This window comes from Alnus glutinosa, chromosome 9, assembly GCF_958979055.1.
Source record: "Alnus glutinosa chromosome 9, dhAlnGlut1.1, whole genome shotgun sequence".
Classification (NCBI taxonomy): domain Eukaryota; kingdom Viridiplantae; phylum Streptophyta; class Magnoliopsida; order Fagales; family Betulaceae; genus Alnus; species Alnus glutinosa.
The window spans coordinates 11,159,100-11,175,985 of NC_084894.1; the positions used below are offsets into that span (position 1 = coordinate 11,159,100).

Below are 16,886 nucleotides of genomic sequence, written 5' to 3' on the forward strand. Positions count from 1 at the left end.
GGCCGGAAGTCTTTGAGAGACACAGCTCCTGGAGTCTTAGGAATAAGAGCAATAAAAGAAGCATTCAAACTCTTCTCAAATACTTCTCTAGCATGAAACTCAGAAAAAACCTCCATAATGTCCAAGCGCAAAACCTCCCAACAAGCTTGGAAAAAAGCCATAGTGAAGCCATCCGGACCCGGTGTTTTGTCGCCATTAAAAGCAAACACTACCTTCCTAACTTCCTCCTCCTCAAAGGCTCTCTCCAACCACCTTGCTTCTGACTCTAAAATAGCATCAAAGAAAAGATCATCCAACCGAGGCCTCAATTGTGCTTCTCAGAGAAGAGATCTTGATAGAACTGAACCACATGCTCACCTATCTCTGCCGGATTAGAAGAAATGGAATCTCCAATCAATAAGGAATCAATAGAGTTGTACCTTCTGTTTGAATTGGCTATAGAATGGAAGAATTTTGTGCATTTATCGCCTTTCAACCACCTCACCCTGGACTTTTGCCTCCAGCAGACCTCCTCCAACAGTGAGCATCTCTCTATCTCACTGACAATCTCCAGCTTCTTTAGAATTTCCCCCTCAACCAAAGCCCTACTACCTTCCACTATATCAAACACCTGAAGCTCCTCAAGAAGCTTTCTCTTGTTCCTCTCCACATTACCAAAGGCCTCTACATTCCAAGTCTTCAAATTAGATTTGAGGGCCTTTAGTTTGCATGCAAACACAAAGCTAGGAGAGCCATGAAAAGAGTATGAATCCCACCATTGTTTCACCAACCCCACAAATCCATCCACCTTGAGCCACATATTCTCAAACTTAAACGGCCTACTTCTTGTAGAAGAGTGAGCACAATCGAGGAGAATAGGAAAATGGTCAGAGAAAAGGCGGGGAAGCCTCTTCTGAGACGCCTCAGGAAATCTATCTTCCCAATCAGGGGAAACAAGAAAACGATCAATTCTGGACCAAACAGGAGGATCACAAGAAGTCGACCACGTATAAGAACCTCCAACGAGTGGAAAATCCATAAGACCCTGTTCAGAGATAAAATCACAAAAGTCCCTCATGGCAGACACACTACCATCTCCAGATCTTTCGCTAGTGAACCTAGTAATATTGAAATCTCCCCCTATACACCAAGGCAAACTCCACCAACTAAGGATCCCAGCCAACTCATCCCAAAGACCCCTCCGATCAATCCTGAAATTCGGACCATACACTCCCGCAAAACCCCACTCAAAATGATCAGCAACATTCCTAAAGGAAACTGCAAGCGTGAAAACCCCCACGCACACATCCACCTTTTCCACCACCCTCTTATCCCACAAGATAAGGATACCCCCTGAAGCCCCACTAGCATCCAAACAACACCAATCCACATAATTACACCCCCAAAGACTACGCACAAATTTTCTAGAAGGATCTTTAACTTTTGTTTCTTGGAGGCAAATAATATCCACCTTCCAATGTCAGAGCAAATTGCAAATCCTTAAGCGTTTACGCCTATTATTCAGCCCCCTTACATTCCAAGAAAGAATCTTAGGCTTCATGGCACTACTACTAGCCCCCTTGCCCTCCTTTTACCGCGAATCAATCCAGAACCTTTAGCATCATAGTTTATAGAGCTCTCCAAATTCTTAATCTCCCTCTTACCCTTCGTGCGTCCGTTTCCCAAGCGACGCTCCTCTTCTATACAAGTCAGAAAAGCTAACAATTGCAATTTATACCCCACGAACGTCATCCCTATAATGGGATAAATCTCGAGCTTGTTTGGTAACCAATCCAAACAATTTCAATTCCCATTTCACTTCTCCCAAAAAAATCAAATAAAAAACATTCCAACTTTTTTACACTTTTTACATCACATCAATAATTTTTTATTACTATTCAAATAAAAAAACTCACTACAAAACAAAACTTTTTCACTTTTCTATAAAACATTCTCAAATTCTATATCACATCAATCATTTATTACTACTATTCAAATAAAACATCACATTTTCCACAACTTACCAAACAGCTTCCTCGTTAGCACGCTGCATCACCCACTCTGAATACCCCAAACCTCCCAAGGCTGGAGAGTAAGCATTGAGAGGAGAACCCACATCTTCTGCCCTCTCCCCCTCCTTGAACTCCACCAAACCAGCACCCCCGAGATTAAGGCTTCTGGAGGCCTCACCCATCAATCCAACTTGCAGACCAGAGGACTCTGAGTCCACTACTGGCCCCCCAACCACTCACAACCCTCCCCTCCAGCACTGTCAATGCATGGAACAATCGCCATTTCCACCAACGGTTGATGCCACAATTCATTCCCTGCCATCTCCCGAGGCACATTCAAAACATTGACACTTCTTAACTGAGAAAGTGCCGAATCCTTCACCCTAACTAGACCTCCCTCTAAACACAAGACAGGGAGTTCACTACTGTTCAACTGCTCCTGCTCCGATAATATTTTTTCCCCAGCTGCACCAGACCCTACTTTCAGCTCCCCCTCCTTCCGCTGACCCGGTTTCTCCAGCTGCACCGCCTCTACCTCCACCTGCAACTCAGAGCTACTATGGGGCGAGAAGCACCTTTCCAGGAGCCTAGACTGTCCTTGGAGTTGACCGGCAACTAAACCCGGAGAAGAAGGAGTCGGAGAGCCGGCGACTAGGCTCTAAGGACTATTCTGAGAAATATTCCCCTGAGCGGCTGAAGCTGAGCCTAACGGAACCAGCGCAGTTGAAGCCCTCACCGGCGAACGAGGCTGGTCGTCCAAAGACGAGATGCCAGCGACTTGTCCCAGAGACGGAGCCCACGTTGAGGAAGAGACACCTGGCGTGAAGTTCCCGGCGTCCAGGCCCGGAAGCGTATCAGCCCGATGAAGAGGCACTGAACCCGCAGGGGCCCAAGGGGGGCAAGAGCCTGGACCCTCCTTAGCCCTAAACTCCAAAGGCTAGTCCGGACAATCCAAGATGCCTTTTCCTTTAGAGACCCTGGCTGACTTGGATAAGGCTATAATTTTCGATCTGGGCTTGGATTTGGATTTGGGCCGAGCCACTTTGAAGCCATTAAGAATGAAATTGCCCAAACCAGAGGTATATGTACCAAATTTTTACCACAAGTCTAAACTTGGAGGGCCGAAGATTTATTTTAGCCTCAATTTGTTTAAGGACAATGGTAAGATACACAAAGAGGGTAGCATTCCCCACACCCAAGTCAATCCCCTCCTAAGAGATGAACCCAAGTCCTCACCTAAAAGGATTCAGTTAGATTATAAACCAACTTTCCAGAGGCTTTTAATTTCAGAAACAGGGATTCCTACAGCCTGCATGGCCCTCCCCTTGCTTAAAAGTGAGGGAAAAACACACCACATACCTTACAGTTTGGAGTGAAAAGCTACTACTTTACCTTACAGTCCGAAGAGGCTTCCCTTTTTCCATGGAAGAGCATTTGGAAGGTGAAGGCTCCACGTCGTATTGCTTTCATCATTTGGACAACAGCTTTGGGTAAAATTCTTACAATTGATAACCTTCGGAGGCGGGGTCTTACCCTTGACAATTGGTGTTGTCTTTGCAAGAAGAGTGAGAAGGCCGTAAACCACCTTCTCATTCATTGTGAGTTTAATAGCAAGATATGGCACCTAGTGCTCATCTTATTTGGAGCCTCGTGGATCATGTCTAGCAATATCTAGAACTACTTCATTGTTGGAAAACACAAGGGGAGGAGACAATCCAAAGAGGCCATATGGAAAGTCACCCCTACTTATACTAATGTGGAGCATTTGTAGAGAAAGAAACCAACGTATTTTCGAAGACTACGAGTCTAATGTGCTACAACTAAAATCCTCCTTCTTGAGTTCTCTTTTAGATTGGGTTGTATCCTTTGTTCCTAATTTCTCTTCCTCTAGTCTTGTATATCTTGTTAACTTTTAGATTTTCAACCCCATTAGGGTGGCTCTTTCTCTTATATGCTTTTCATGTACACGAGCTTTTCTTCTTCTTCAATACATTACTATTCATCAAAAAGTTTCATTTATTCAATCACAAGTATAAAACGAGTTAAATGTCCAAAATTTAAACCTAGGCGCTATCAATCGGGAAAAATATAGTAATGACGCACTCTATCCCATTTTATATATATTAGTATACTCAATCCCATTTTATGTCAATTCCTTTCATATCATGGCCTGTACAAGGCACTTTTCAGCGGTCCCATCGACAGTTGAGTTCATAATTTGACCAAGTCCTTGGTATATTTTAGTGTAAACCATTATTTTCCTCTGCTTTGCATGCATTTTGTACACCTTTTGGAAATAAATGTCTCCTATTTATCGCAAAAAGTCCTATATCTATTTATTTTTACAAGTAATAAGATCAACAAAGGTGCAAAAAGGGTGACCAAGAAAATCACAGATCTAATCCTGATTAACGACTTATCAACCATCCAAATGAGAATTTAGTGTTTGCACGCCAAAAGCTATGAATTTCAATGTGTCTTAGGAGTTGGTATTGTGGCAAAGATCAACTCATCTACATTCGGCGACAATTACTCGTGTTACAACATCAGTGAAAGAGTTGATGTGGCATTGTTAATATATTCATATCAATTCCACTACCTGAATAAATAATTTCAGTCATGTTATGAGCATAATTGAGAAGAAGTAATGAATCATACCACTGGACGAATATCAGCACCTTTGCTAGTCTGCACCAATATTTTGACCTGCTTTGATCCTGAACTATTTTGAATTTGTTCAGTGTCCTCAACTTGAACAACTGCATCAGCACCATCAGGTATTGGTCCTGAGAGAAAACAAAAGATGAAAATGAGTGGGAGGGATCAAATATTAATATGAAAAATCAAATTTGAATCTACAGACAAAGACTTTGATGTCTCTGAAGCTTAAACTAATTTATATTGCTATAGAAATTTTCTTCGATAAGTTAAACTTTACAAGGCAGAACCTCATTTTTGGACAAGTTTGAGCTAACTCAACTTAAGAATTTTTTTTTTATGAATAATAATTTATTGAAAATAAAAGGCAAAACCCTCATACAGAAAAAAAAAAAAAAAAAAAAAAAAAAAAAAAAAAAAGAGCATAAAAGAGAGACAACCACACTAAATGCGTCTAGAATCTAAAAAATTAACAAGATCAAAAAGATTCGAAGAGGAGAAAGTAGGAACATAGACTACAGCCCAATCTAAGAGAGATCTCAAAAATAAGAATTTTAAACAAAGCAAAGCGGTCTCACGGTCCTCAAAGTGGTGCCGATTTGTTTCTCTCAAAATACTCCACATTAAGAATGCAATAATAAATTTCCAGATAGCTTCTTTGGAATGTCCCTGCCCTTGAGACTTCCAACATTGTTGCAGTTCTATGATGTTGCCAGGCATCGTCCACGAAACTCTGAATAAGTTGAAACTAGGTGCCAAAGATAAGTGGTGTACTCGCAATAGATAAGGGGGTGATTTATGGTCTCTTCGTTCTTTTTGCAAAGGCAACACCAATTGACAAGAGTAAAAAATGCCTACTAGGATTATCAAATGTGAGAATTCTACTCAAAGCCACCGTCCATGTAAAGAAAGCTATGTGGGGCGGGGCCTTAACCTTCCAAATTTTTTTTCAGGGAAAAGGACAATGCTCTCTAGCCTGTAAAGTTTATAATAGCTCTTCACTTCAAAACCATGATTACAAGCTGTGATCCATAACATTCTATCCACCTCCCTCAGATGTGTTATTGATGAGTATAACTGTATAACAGATTGAAGAAAGAATCTTGAGATTCCAACTCCCAATCATGGTATGCCCTTGTAAAACTCAGATTCCAATGGAGAAATGCCAAAGGATTTCAAGTAATCTGACACCAAAGCTTCCTTTGTCTCGAGCTATCAAAAAAAGATCTAGGAATGAAGTCTTGAAAGCGACGTCTCCGCACCAAACATCGTGTCAAAAACGAATGCGGGGAACCATCCTCAGCCTTAAAGGATACACAGATAGAGCAAATCCCCCATCCAATTCTGATATTCCTCCAAAGGCACATCCCGTAGGGCCCTCAAGCTTTCTCTAAATACCAACCCCCTCTTTGAACCCCATATTTCTCAACAATCACCTGTTTCCAAAAGGAAGTCTCCTATTACACAAATTTCTAAAGCCATTTACCAAGTAAATCTTTATTGAACAACATGACATTTTTAATGCCCAACCCTCCTCTAGGAACTAAGTAGATAGTCTTCCACTTTACCAAATGAAGCTTAGGCTCACTGCCCAATCCATCCAAAAGAAAGTCTCTTTAAAGGCGTTCCAATTTCCTAGCTATACCGCCTGGTAAAGGAAAAAGGAACAAAAAGTACGTAGGCAAACTGGATAACGTACTCTTGATTAGAGTTAGGCGACCGCCCTGCGTTAAGTAAATCTTCTTCCAACTAGCCAATTTTTTTTTTCCATTTTCTCAACGGCTCCATCCCAAATAACTTTCGACATAAAGAAGCACCTAGAGAAAGCCCCAAATATTTCCTAGGCAGAGAATAGATGCTACAACTAAGAATATTGGCCAACTCTACTTGATGCGGTACCTCCCCCACTACAACTAATTCAGATTTCCCAAGGTTGACCTTCAAGCTCGAAAAAGCCTCAAAACAAAAATAATAAATAATAAATAATAAAAAAAGGGAAAATAAAACTTAGGTTAAGTTCAAAGTCGCGTTGGCAAATTCCACAGACAAAAACACATGTTAGATCGTGTTTAAGTCTATCTGGATTGGGTCGGTTCAATTCTCAAACCAATGTCGCGTTTGAGCCAAAACTCACCGGCTCTTGAAACAGTTTATTCATACGTAATTTGAAAGCTCTCATAAAACCAAGTGGCCTCATAGTGATTTGTGTAATACTTAAACCAGAAAATCCATAATCTCATATGGATCCATTGTAAATAATGACAGTCATCTTCCAAATTGTGAAGGAAACTTTAGGTATGCCAATTTTCAGGAAAAAAAAATTATGTTAGATTCAAAGTTGTGTTGGCAAATTCCATTGACGAAAACGCATGTTAAGTCGTGTTTAAGTCCATTTGGATTGGGTCAGTTCAGTTGTTGAGTTACTTGAATCTATGTCATATTTAAGCCAGAACTCATCAGCGCCTAAAGTCATTTTTATCACCTATATTGAAAAAGTTTATTTATTTATTTTTATAAGTAAGAAACCAAACTTATTAAAAAAAAGCGTAAAATGCTCCTTAGTACATTGGGAGTATACAAGGAAAACACCTAGTTAGAGAAAGAAAAGCGAGCGAGAAAGTCGGAAAAAGACAAAGGGTGAACATAAGTCATAGTCCAAAAATGCAAAGAATGGTAGAACAAGGAAAGAATCTCTTCCAAGGTACTTTCCAAGTCATCAAAGCTCTTATTGTTTCTTTCCCTCTATAAGCACCAAAATAGGCAAATAAACGCCATGTTCCAAACCACAGCGCTCCTTGACCTTCCACAGGACCACCAACACGCAAGTAAGTCGATAACCCGTCTGGACATAACCCAAGACATTCCGAAGTGACTTGAAAAGGTTTATTCACGGGTAACTTGACGACTCAAGAAAAGCGCTAACCACATCTGTGCTATCATTCTTAGTCAAGTTACAATTGAAGCTCCTTAGAATCACTTATGAAGCTCAGTCTTACCTAGTAAGGAACCAATGTAAGAATTAGCACTCATGAGTACCTTTATAATATACCCACTCAATATGGACAATCCACCCACCCATGCACTAACTTTCTGGGGCATCACATGAAAGCTCCTATGAAACAAAATGGGCTCATAGTAACTTGTGTCATATTTAATCCCAAATGGGGACGTTATAAATACTAGCAGCCATCTTCCAAATTGTGATGAGAACGTTATGTAATTTTCATAACAAAAAAAAAAAAAAAAAGGAATAACAGAAACTTATGTTCCATTCAAAGGTATATTGGCAAATTCTGTAAACCAAAACACATGTTAAGTCGTGTCTGAGCCTATGTCATGTGAGTCATTTCGTTCATTCATTGAAGACATATTGCACCTCATTCATAAGACTTTGACCATCACAAATTGATCTCATAAATCTTTAGGATGATAAATTACTTAGGAACTTGTCCCTTAGGAATTCAGACTAGATTGAAACCTTTAGGAGCTCAAAACCTTCTTCTTTTATTCTCTTTTTACTTGGACAGCTGCGTTCTTAGCTCCCTTAGCGATTAACTTTAATGATTTCCTTGTACTTTTTTCTTCTCCTACTTAGATGTTTCTCTTGTATACTCCATGTATACCTGGGTTGCGCTTTGCGCTTTTAATGATATTACACTTACTTATCAAATAAATAATTCAGACTGGATCACATATTAATTAGGGTTGAGTTCTCGTGAGATAATCTTGACTATTTCAATTTTGGAATCAGCTAACTGACTTTCCTCATATTGGCATATCACTTTTAACAAATCAACAACTAGACTTTCCTTATCTTTGGCGTATCTTTTTTAAATTTAAAATAAACTAGTTGACTTTTGACTGAACCAAAGTTTGAACTATATTGGTTGTATTTGAACGGTGCACTCGGGATGAGAAAAAAAAAGTATTGTTGAAAACACATTTGGTAACTCGTTTGAATGCAATGTTAAAATGATCAGACATATTGCTTCATTTCAAGCGCCTTCAAAGTTCCGTTCGAACCAAACAAATCTCAAATTTGTTTTGTTCGAAATTCATTAGAAAGTCGTTCGAATGACAACAAAAACTGTATTATAGCTAGACCACATCTGAATGCCAAGTTTCCTGTTTGAACAGTGCGCCACATTTCAGAATGTTAATGAAAGATTTTTAAGATTTTTCAAGGAGTTTATGAACACATCTTTTTCCTCATGACTATAGGCACTTCCTTTGAATAAGAGAGCACCAGAGAGATTTTAAAGAGAAAAATAAAAGACTGTTCAGTGAGGTTAAAGTCCACTGTCCATTCTCTAGAAAGTCTAGATATCCCTAGGAAACATTGTAGTTCCCAAAACCACATATTAAGATGAATTCTTCTACACTATTATGTGTGAAATATGAGTCCAAAGATGCCAAAGGGTCAGCGTGTATGAAGATGCGCCATGATTTAGAGCGTGATATCAATAAACGAAAAACAAGGATCACGGAAGTATCAATCAAATTGTGCACGAGTCTCGGTGCGAGTCAAGTTGGTCAATAAGTCTGGCGACCTATTAGCAGTGATATCATTTGTGCTAAATAAGATTTTGTGCTTTTTTCCAGTTTGGATTTTCTACAAACAGTATCACGTGCCGTATATTCATAATTGTATATTATTTTGTGATAAATAATCATTATCTATGATATAGGAGTTAAATTTTGAGTGATTAATCTCACAATTTGATTGGTGTATAATGGTGCCTACGCTAAATATCGTTTATTTCCATTGCATTTGATATATCAGCACATTGGGTTAATTATTAATTGGTTTGTAGTATTTAAATTGTTTAAATTTGTGATAATAGTGCATAAGTTTGTGTAGTTGATCTTCTCAACTTATAATAAATGGATTAATATATATGATCCCGAACCATACTTTGTAGAAATTGCTCCAACTTACAACTGCTATGTTGACAATCATTGGATTTCCCATTAAATTGATAACAAACAGATCCTATTCCATGATGCCCAAACAGACCCTAAACCATTATATACCTAACTAAAAGTTATTTAAAAGTTATTTAAGAAAAAAAAAAAAACTAAAAGTTATTTAAGAAAATTGGAACAAACAAAACAAAACAAAGTTTAATAGAAATTTCACAATCACTCATAACAAATTCAAAATAAGCAAAGCAACCAACCTCCAGTCGTCACATATGCAACAGTTCCACTAGTCACGGTCACTCCAACTCCATCATTCCCAGCTCTAGCTTCAGCAATAACTGGATAGTCACCTGGTCCATCCGAAGCAATTACAGCATATCCATCCTGCCCAAAAAAATGATCAGTTCCATCAATGTTGAAGCCTGTATCGGTCAATTTGGCATCCAAATGCTCTTTAATCTTTCAAAAACAATTAATTACCTTGACAGAAGCTGGGTAAGGGGGCAAAGGGTCAGGAGCATAAACATCCTCGGCCAAGACCTTGCCAAAAGCATCGTGTAGCGGAACAGTGACAGAATGTAGACGCTGAGCCACGCTTAGCACTGTTTGAAGAGCCTTGTCTGCTGAAATCATCATCGGTTTGGTTCTACCATTGATAAAATTGTGAGCGTATGACAGTTAGAGAGACTTTTATAGCAGATTCTTTCTGTTTTTTTCTTCTTTTTGTGGTGAAGTATTGGGGATCACTCCGAGTGAGACTTTTTTTTACCATTGAGAGACCAGATTATGGGGAGTGCAAGGTCACTACCCAAGCCTTCTACAAAGGAAACAATTGTTATTCCTATTATATTTTTCTACAGAATTTGAATACTTCTACGTGCATTTGAATCGTGGAAATTCTCAGATTTCCTGAAGTGTAGTCAGGCTTATGGGCATCCAGATTCTAATGAAAAAGTGTGGGGATCACATTCTCAATCAGACGAACCAAACACCACCCTCAGTCTAACAAATGTAAAAACAATATGCCAGAGTATTAATTTTATTCAAAACCTGAACTTATTTCTAGATAGGTTCGGCAGAATGCCGGGTCAATAGTTCCGCATTCTGCCGGGTCAGACGAGTCAGAAAACCTCCGACTCTTCCTCCAATCTACGACAGAGACCATTTACACCCCGCCTCTGCCTCCGAAAAGTCGGAACCAGAGTCGGGGTTGATAAGAATAGTTGAAGATGGGCCAAAGAGTGGAGACGAAGAGATCTTCGCCCTCCTCTTCGAAACCGTCTGACAAAGACTTCGTCTTCGTCTCAGACAAAGACACCTACGACACCAAGCATGAGGGGGACAAAAAGAATGGCTATTATTGGGTATAATGTGCAACCAAACAAAATAGCCTTTCTTTTTCAGGAGTCTATTCCTCAAACAAACGTGCCATTATTCTGGCCGGCCGTCAACTGGTTAGTTGATAAACTATAGAGAAGCAAATATGAGAGGAAATAAACCCAACACCTCTCACCGAGTCAACTCATCCGAGTCAGTAACTCGTTTTTTGGTAACTCGGCGGTGTTGACTTGGCCATTTTTGAACCCTTCAAGCTTTTTTTTTTTTTTTTTTTTTTCTCTATTTTTAACTTCAGTCCAATATTCGCATCAAAATGAAACGTTCAGCAACTCTCTTCCACAAATCAATGCATCCGATCAAACAATAAAAATGGTTCAGAGACTTCAAGAGAGTTACCTCAAAACTTTATGCGGTCGTGGTGGTCTTGCGAATACGGTGGTGGCGCAGGGTTCGTGCGGAGAGTATTTCCTGGAGTGAAACGACGGGGGAGGGATGGATTTTGGTGACTGAGGAAGGTGAAGTGAAGTCGTTGTTATGGAGGCGTAAGAAGCTTGAATGAAAATGATGGGATTGGGTATCTGAAGAGGTGGCAGTAGATGATGAAGATGTGGTAGTGGCTGAACGTGGGGCTGATTCGAAGATGGCGGTGGTGCGCTTTGCGGTGTTTCGATGGCAGTGGAGGAACTGCATTTTTATAGCACGGGTAAGGTGTTTGATGTTGGGCCTGAATGGGAATATTGGACCATGTGGTGAAAGTGAGGTGAAAATGGTGATGATGGTTGTTTACGGCGAGTCTTTGGTTGTGAAATTGGCCATGGGGTATTTACTTTTTGAAAATGTACGAACCTGTCGCTCATTTTTACTGAAAATCATATTTGGAAACTTGAAAGAAAAACAATTTTTGAAAACAAAACACACAAAATTCGTTTGCACCGAGAAAAAGAAGAATAATTTCATTCTTCAGTTTTCAGGCTCAAACTCAACCACCACCACCACACCAATGCACCCCATGACCACCGCAAAAGCACCAGCAATCGTAAACAAACCCACATCACCCCCGATGATGATCAAAAACCTCCAAAGAACAAAAAGGGCCGAAAATCCAATCAACCAGACAGAGCCCTCCCATCAAAATTTCCCACATCCAAACACCACGACACTCGATCCCCGTGGACAAGTAATGCCATCCTCGACACGTCTTTGCCTAAGAAGCAACGAATTCCCATGCCCAATCTCACCTAAAACAACATGATCTCGCCTCGAAGGAACTCGCTGAGTTTGCTCAGATCCTCCCAAGACGGCACCATTTAGGACTTCTGTAACACCCTCTTCGATGGCGTTAGAGAGAGAGAGAGAGAGAGAGAGAGAGAGAGAGAGACGAATGACCTCTGGCAATAGAGAGAGAGGAGGAGAATAAAAATAAAATAAAAATAAAAATACCCTTTTTATTTGGCTGATTACAGTGCACTTAAAGCGAGCATTTTTCATCTCTGGTTTCCGTAAACTAGAGCTGAGAAGTATCTTCTAAATTGGTGTGTTTCTACTCTTTGTGCTCTAAAAATGGCTTAAGAAAAACAAATTGCCAAACAAATTTTGGGTACAAAGAAGAAGAAGAAGAAATTGCTTACAGGAAAAGTCAATAGCAGAAGAGAAGCTGAATTCCCACAACACGATAAAACTTATATGGTTTTTGTGTCACCTCTATATATATGGTATGGATTATATTGAGGATGAATATTTCTTTGATTTTTCTTTATCTGGCTGTTGTGTTTCAGGGTCAAACAAAGGCTGCTGGTGCCCGTACTACCATACACCTAAAACCAGACGCAGGAACAAGAAGAGCTGCATCACCCCTTCCGTACGATGTTTTAAAAAAAAAAAACAAAATATACCCCCTTTAAATTATAACCATGAAATAGATAAATAAAGTAATTTGAAGGAATATTTGAAATGGAGTGGATCCTGTGAAGACTTTCTTTGGTCAATTTGCCAAGGTATTGAGATTGTCCCATTATCATTGTGGAAGAAACTAATTGTAGCATGTTTATGCTTGCCTCAATGGAATATTATTCTTTTTATTTCAAATTAAATTGAATAGTATTTATTTTGGGATTTGATTCTTACATTACACCATCACAACAACTGCACAACAATCTCTCGAATGAGGGTGGGTCCTACACAGTGTATAGGACCCACCCTCATGTGAGGAGTTGTTGTGCAGCTGTTGTATTGGTGTTGTAAATCTAACATTTTCTATTTATTTTTTAGTAATGTTTCTTACACAACTTTAACAACTATTTTTTAAGATCAACCATTGGATATGTTTTCTTACATGTGGGCCCTAAATATCCAATGGTTGATCTTAAAAAAAAAATTGTTAGAATTGTATAAAAGTTATGCAAGAGTTGTATAGGAAACATTATTCTTTATTTTATGGTCATGATTTAAAATTTGAGGAGTGATCCTTACACTCACACTACACAACAATGACACAACACCAAGGCACAATGGAGTGGGGTCCATGTGTAGGCTCCACTCCATTGTACCTTGATGTTGTGTAGTGTGAGTATTTTAATCATTTCTCTTAAAATTTATACTATTAGATATAAAGTTAATATTAGTAATTTTTTTTTAAAAAAAAATAATATAAATTCGTTTATGCCTATAAATACATCAACTTTAAATTTTAAATATAATATTGAAAGAATCCTTGTCGACATCGATACTCCAATGAAAAATGTTCGAATCATTTTTAAGGTTTTCATCTTATGTCAAATCATTGCTTAAGGTTTAAAATTTATAAAATCACTTCTTAGGGGTGTTTCTGTTTTCTTTATTTTTTATTTTTTTATGAATACACTACTTAAAATTTGCACCATTTTCAAATGGATTTGTCCACACTCCTTTGTTAACTTTTTTTAATGTGGTCAGTAGACTGTCATGTCCGATAAAAAGAACAATCCAATCAATTAGCTTACAGCAAGCACATCATGCCATACGCACCCCGTTATTAACATGTTAGCAAGAACTTATAAAAAGTAACGTCAAAAAAAGAATAAAAAAAAACTCCGGATAAGTTGTATGGCCACCCCTGCCCCCACTACTATAACAAATGGGAGTGCACGCGCTTAATCCCACTAAGAGGCGGAACCCCAAGCCAAAGGTTTTTTTTTAAAAAAAAAAAAAATGTCAAAAATTAAAATTTTACCCTTTATTTTTTTTTTATTTTATTAGTTTTGGCCCTCCAAAGTTTTTTTTATCAATTTGGTCCTCCCAAAGTCTAAAACCTAACTCTGTCCCTGCTCCCTCTTAAATAGCGGCTACTCCCTACCAAGCTACCACAATATATGGAGGTGACCGTGCCGCCTCCTCCTCCCACAATAAATGGCAAGTAATCGCACAGTTACCCTCTTACAATAGAGACAAATTTAAGAGTTTTGACTGACGTGTCATTCTTTTTTTTGTAAGTTTTGGATGTATGTTTAACTTAAGCTAGCCGAGTGATTCATATGGACACGTGTTTATTTTTTATTGAATATGCCGTAGTTTGATGATCACGTGTCACTCGTAATCATTAAAAAGTTAACAAAAGGGATACGAAAAGAGTCATTTGATAACAATGCGAGCCATAAAAAAATAATTTGATAAATTTTAAACAAGAATGGTTTGATAAAAATGAAAACTCATGCCGACTTGAGCATTTTTTTGCATGCTCTGAGGTGTGCTTTGACTCTTGTTTTTTTACTAGTTATGATATTGCAAATACTCTTGGGTAAATTACAAAGAAAAAAGAAAACCGAGGGAGATTACTCTTGAAATGGATTAAAATAACTGTTGTGTCGGTCATTGTGCCTTTTGAAATAATTAATTATATTGACTAGTGACTACCATATGGATGTGCTTTGCTAGAGTAGTCTTTCTTGTACTTCCTGGGTTAAACATTGACAATTATTTTTAAGTAGATTTAATTAAAATGATATTTGAGCATTGATACGTGATTTGATTGATATGTTTTCCTAAGGACCCACCTTCATGTGAGGAGTTGTGCAGCTGTTGTATTGGTGTTGTAAATCTAACATTTTTCATTTATTTTTTAGTAATGTTTCTTACACAACTTTAACAATTATTTTTTAAGATCAACCATTGGATATGTTTTCCTACATGTGGGCCCTAAATATCCAATGGTTGATCTTAAAAAAAAATTGTTAGAATTATATAAAAGTTATGCAAGAGTTGTGCAGGAAACATTATTCTTTATTTTATGGTCATGATTTAAAATTTGGGGAGTGATCCTTACACTCACACTACACAACAATGACACAACATTAAGGTACAATGGAGTGGAGCCCACATTTTTAATCATTTCTCTTAAAATTTATACTATTAGATATAAAGTTAATATTAGTACTTTTTTAAAAAATATATATATATAAATTCGTTTATACCAATAAATACATCAATTTTAAATTTTAAATATAATATTGAAAGAATCCTTGTCGACATCGATACTCCAATGAAAAATGTTCGAATCATTTTTAAGGTTTCATCTTATGTCAAATCATTGCTTAAGGTTTAAAATTTATAAAATCACTTCTTAGGGGTGTTTCTGTTTTCTTTATTTATTTTTTTTATGAATGCACTACTTAAAATTTGCACCATTTTCAAATGGATTTGTCCACTCCTTTGTTAACTTTTTTTAATGTGGTCAGTAGACTGTGTCATGTCCGATAAAAAGAACAATCCAATCAATTAGCTTACAGCAAGGACGTCATGCCATACGCACCCCGTTATTAACGGACCTATTTGGTAAGTTGTGGAAAATGGGATGTTTTATTTGAATAGTAGTAATAAATGATTGATGTGATATAAAATTTGAGAATGTGTTTATAGAAAAGTGAAAAAGTTTTATTTTGTAGTGAGTTTTTTTATTTGAATAGTAATAAAAAATTATTGATGTGATGTAAAAAGTATAAAAAAGTTGGAATGTTTTTTATTTGATTTTTTTGGGAGAAGTGAAATGGAAATTGAAATGGGATGGATTGGTTACCAAACAGACCCACATGTTAGCAAGAACTTATAAAAAGTAACGTCAAAAAAAGAATAAAAAAAAAAAAAAAAAACTCCAAATAAGTTGTATGGCCACCCCTGCCCCCACTACTATAACAAATGGGAGTGCACGCGCTTACTCCCTCTCAGGGGCGGAACCCCAAGCCAAAGGTTTTTTTTTTTTAAAAAAAAAAATGTTAAAAATTAAAATTTTACCCTTTATTTTTTTTTATTTTATTAGTTTTGGCCCTTCAAAGTTTTTTTTATCAATTTGGTCCTTCCAAAGTCTAAAACCTAACTCTGCCCTGCTCCCTCTTAAATAGCGGCTACTCCCTACCAAGCTACCACAATATATGGAGGTGACCGTGCCGCCTCCTCCTCCCACAATAAATGGCAAGTAATCGCACAGTTACCCTCTTACAATAGAGACAAATTTAAGAGTTTTGACTGACGTGTCATTCTTTTTTTTGTAAGTTTTGGATGTATGTTTAACTTAAGCTAGCCGAGTGATTCATATGGACACGTGTTTATTTTTTATTGAATATGCCGTAGTTTGATGATCACGTGTCACTCGTAATCATTAAAAAGTTAACAAAAGGGATACGAAAAGAGTCATTTGATAACAATGCGAGCCATAAAAAAATAATTTGATAAATTTTAAACAAGAATGGTTTGATAAAAATGAAAACTCATGCCGACTTGAGCATTTTTTTGCATGCTCTGAGGTGTGCTTTGACTCTTGTTTTTTTACTAGTTATGATATTGCAAATACTCTTGGGTAAATTACAAAGAAAAAAGAAAACCGAGGGAGATTACTCTTGAAATGGATTAAAATAACTGTTGTGTCGGTCATTGTGCCTTTTGAAATAATTAATTATATTGACTAGTGACTACCATATGGATGTGCTTTGCTAGAGTAGTCTTTCTTGT

General features: G+C 37.7%; 1 protein-coding gene across 4 annotated transcripts in view; it reads right to left on the reverse strand.

The window, feature by feature from the left end:
• Positions 1-12,760, reverse strand: part of LOC133877427 (molybdopterin biosynthesis protein CNX1) — a 34,490-nt gene extending 21,730 nt beyond the window's left edge. Inside the window, exons 1-4 of one of the 4 annotated variants that reach the window (XM_062315719.1) lie at positions 12,539-12,760; positions 10,053-10,218; positions 9,830-9,956; positions 4,650-4,777 (exon numbers count right to left, since the gene is read on the reverse strand). In XM_062315719.1, coding sequence (XP_062171703.1) covers positions 4,650-4,777; positions 9,830-9,956; positions 10,053-10,208 — 411 coding nt within the window. In that variant the 5' untranslated portion in view covers positions 10,209-10,218; positions 12,539-12,760. Of the gene's footprint in view, positions 1-4,649; positions 4,778-9,829; positions 9,957-10,052; positions 10,219-12,538 lie in introns of those variants that run through there. The other 3 variants (XM_062315718.1, XM_062315717.1, XM_062315720.1) reach the window with 3 other exon arrangements.
• Between the last annotated feature and the right edge of the window lie 4,126 nt (positions 12,761-16,886).